Source organism: Austrofundulus limnaeus, unplaced genomic scaffold (assembly GCF_001266775.1).
Source record: "Austrofundulus limnaeus strain Quisiro unplaced genomic scaffold, Austrofundulus_limnaeus-1.0 Scaffold117, whole genome shotgun sequence".
NCBI classification, from domain to species: Eukaryota; Metazoa; Chordata; class Actinopteri; order Cyprinodontiformes; family Rivulidae; genus Austrofundulus; species Austrofundulus limnaeus.
In genome coordinates, this window is record NW_013952519.1 from 159860 (window position 1) to 162326 (window position 2467).

A 2467-nucleotide genomic window follows, 5' to 3' on the forward strand; every position below is an offset into this window, starting at 1 on the left:
TGTGTGTGTGTGTGTGTGTGTGTGTGTGTGTGTGTGTGTGGCTGTTGAGGAATTTGCTGTGCGAGAGCTCCCTCTTGGTGTCAGTCAGTCCACTGTTGGTGCCTCACAGACACACACACACACACACACACACAGACACACACGGTGCAGACTGGACCGAGACATGAAACCAGAATTGAACAGTTATTTTTGGACAAAGGAAGTCAGGTTTATTTCTGCAGCAGCTTCGTTATTTATTACATCTGTTCACATCAATAATAAATTATTTTGTCTTATTTTTAAAAATATATAATAATAATAATAATAATAATTTATTAAAAAAATTAAGTTTTTGTTTTGTGTTTGTGTTGTTCTTTGTTTACTTTCAAATGTTTGTTTCAAAACATTTTTAGTTAAATGTTTGAAAACCACCTCCTAATAAAGCTGTTTATAAATGATTGACTTTAGCTGTAATAAAGTGTTTATAAAGACTTTATAAAGCATTAATAACATTAATAATAAAACACTGAATTTACAATAAAACAGGTTTAATATTTGTCAAAACGAGGTGCTGAACTTTTCTTCCATCTCTACATGAAATAAATTAATATTTAATCTGTTTTTAGATAAATAAGTTTTGTCAAAGACTCTGTTAGACGTGTTAATAAATGTTATTATTTTCTTATTTATTCTTTATTTCTCAGACAGTTCAGTTGAAATATTTTGGACATAAATTCACAAATGAAGCCACAACAAACGGAGCAACAGAACTTTAGTAGAATCAATATTTCAATCTTAAACAGGAAAAATAAAACAATCAGATGAAAACTTCGACACAGTTAAATGTTTTAATAAAATAATAATAAAAACTCACCTCCTGTCGTCTGTGCTTTAAAGGAATTCTAATAAAAAGGAGAAAAAGCCTCAGATTGAGAGAATAATCTTGATTTATTTGTTTGTTTTCAGGGCCGCTGCCTGAGCTTTAACCGTGTGCCCCACCAGCAGCAGAGGACCTGGACTCGGGTCTGAACCACGAACCAACCAGGGAGGACGTTCAGGCCTTTTATTTGTGCTTTTATTTTGTTATTTCCTCTGCAGACGTGCGAGCTCGCAGCTGAAACCACTTCCTGTTTGGCTCAAACTGTCCACCTAACCAAGTTTTAAACTCTTATATCAGCTAAAAAAGTCCTTTTCTTCTTGTTTTCAGACTGATTCACTAAACAAGAACTGATTGTGTAAGAATAATCATCTTGTTTTCAGAATGTGTAAGATTATTTGTCTTGTTAGTCTGAAAATTTGACTCAAATTAAGTCAAACATTTCTGCCAATGGAATAAGAACATTTTACTTGGTAAGATTCTTGAAATACTTGATTTGACTCAATTTTTTATTTCAAGAATTTTACCAAGTAAAATGTTCTTATTCCATTGGCAGAAATTTTTGACTTAATTTGAGTCAAATTTTCAGACTAACAAGACAAATAATCTTACACATTCTGAAAACAAGATGATTATTCTTACACAATCAGTTATTGTTTAGTGAATCAGTCTGAAAACAAGAAGAAAAAGACTTTTTAGCTGATAAAAGGTTTTAAAACGTGTTTAGATGAACATATCAGCACAAAGTTTTCTGTCTTTGCTCTAAAAAAGAACTTATTCACTGGTTTTCCTCCTGAGTTCAGCTCCTCGCTGAAGGCTCTTCAACATACTGTGCAAAAACCAAACGGTTGTGAACACAGACGGAAGCTATCTTTAAAACAAAAAAAGGAAAGTAGAACAAGCGCGGGGGGCGTGGGGGGCTGGGACTCAGACCGGCGTGGTCCCGGCGGGCCTCGGCTGCCTGTCGGCGACGTCTCGTCACTCTCCTCCAACTGCAGCGCTCGGCCCGCCGGCCTCGGCCCGCCTCGTCCTGTCATCTCATCAGCGAGGAGTGCACACGCATGACGAACTGCAGACAGGACGCCCCCAGGTGTTGGAAGACTTCGCCCTCTTCTTTTTTTTTTGTTTTTGTTTTTTTAAAGCCACCTTCCTGTCCAATAGGAGGGAGTTAACTGAGCAGCTCCGGCAGCGTTTGAGGGATTGATGCCTCCCGGACCCTGACATGGTGGCAGTCTGCTCAGTAAGGCGTGGCACATCAAGGCCCGTCAGTTAACCCAGAACCAGAACCTCGGGTCCTGGTTGTCTCCCGGCACCAGAATATTAAAGTTTAATTAAAAGAATTAAAGGCGGCGGCGAGCGGCAGCCTGTGAACACCGGCCCGACTCGGCTTCACGCCGCCCGCCGTCACGGCCCACCTCGACACAAACACGAAGCAGCAGATGCGACGGACGGATGAGTATTGTTCATTTCCAGAAATGATTTTCTGCCCCCCCACTCCCACCCCGACGTCCCAAAAAGCCGGGGTTCCATCTTCATGTTTCCTGTGGACTCTGCAGCACGCCGTCATGACGCCGACACCAGATGATGTCAGTGTGAGTGGGAGCTGTGGGG

The 2467-nt window shown here is 40.3% G+C and overlaps 1 protein-coding gene across 1 annotated transcript in view; it reads left to right on the forward strand.

Annotated features, from left to right (window-relative positions):
* The window catches only part of LOC106521849 (anthrax toxin receptor 2), a gene marked incomplete at its 5' end in the record, with an annotated part of 36213 nt that extends 35040 nt beyond the window's left edge, over nt 1-1173 (forward strand). The window contains 1 exon segment of the mRNA XM_014014594.1: nt 946-1173. Coding sequence (XP_013870048.1) covers nt 946-1008 — 63 coding nt within the window.
* Between the last annotated feature and the right edge of the window lie 1294 nt (nt 1174-2467).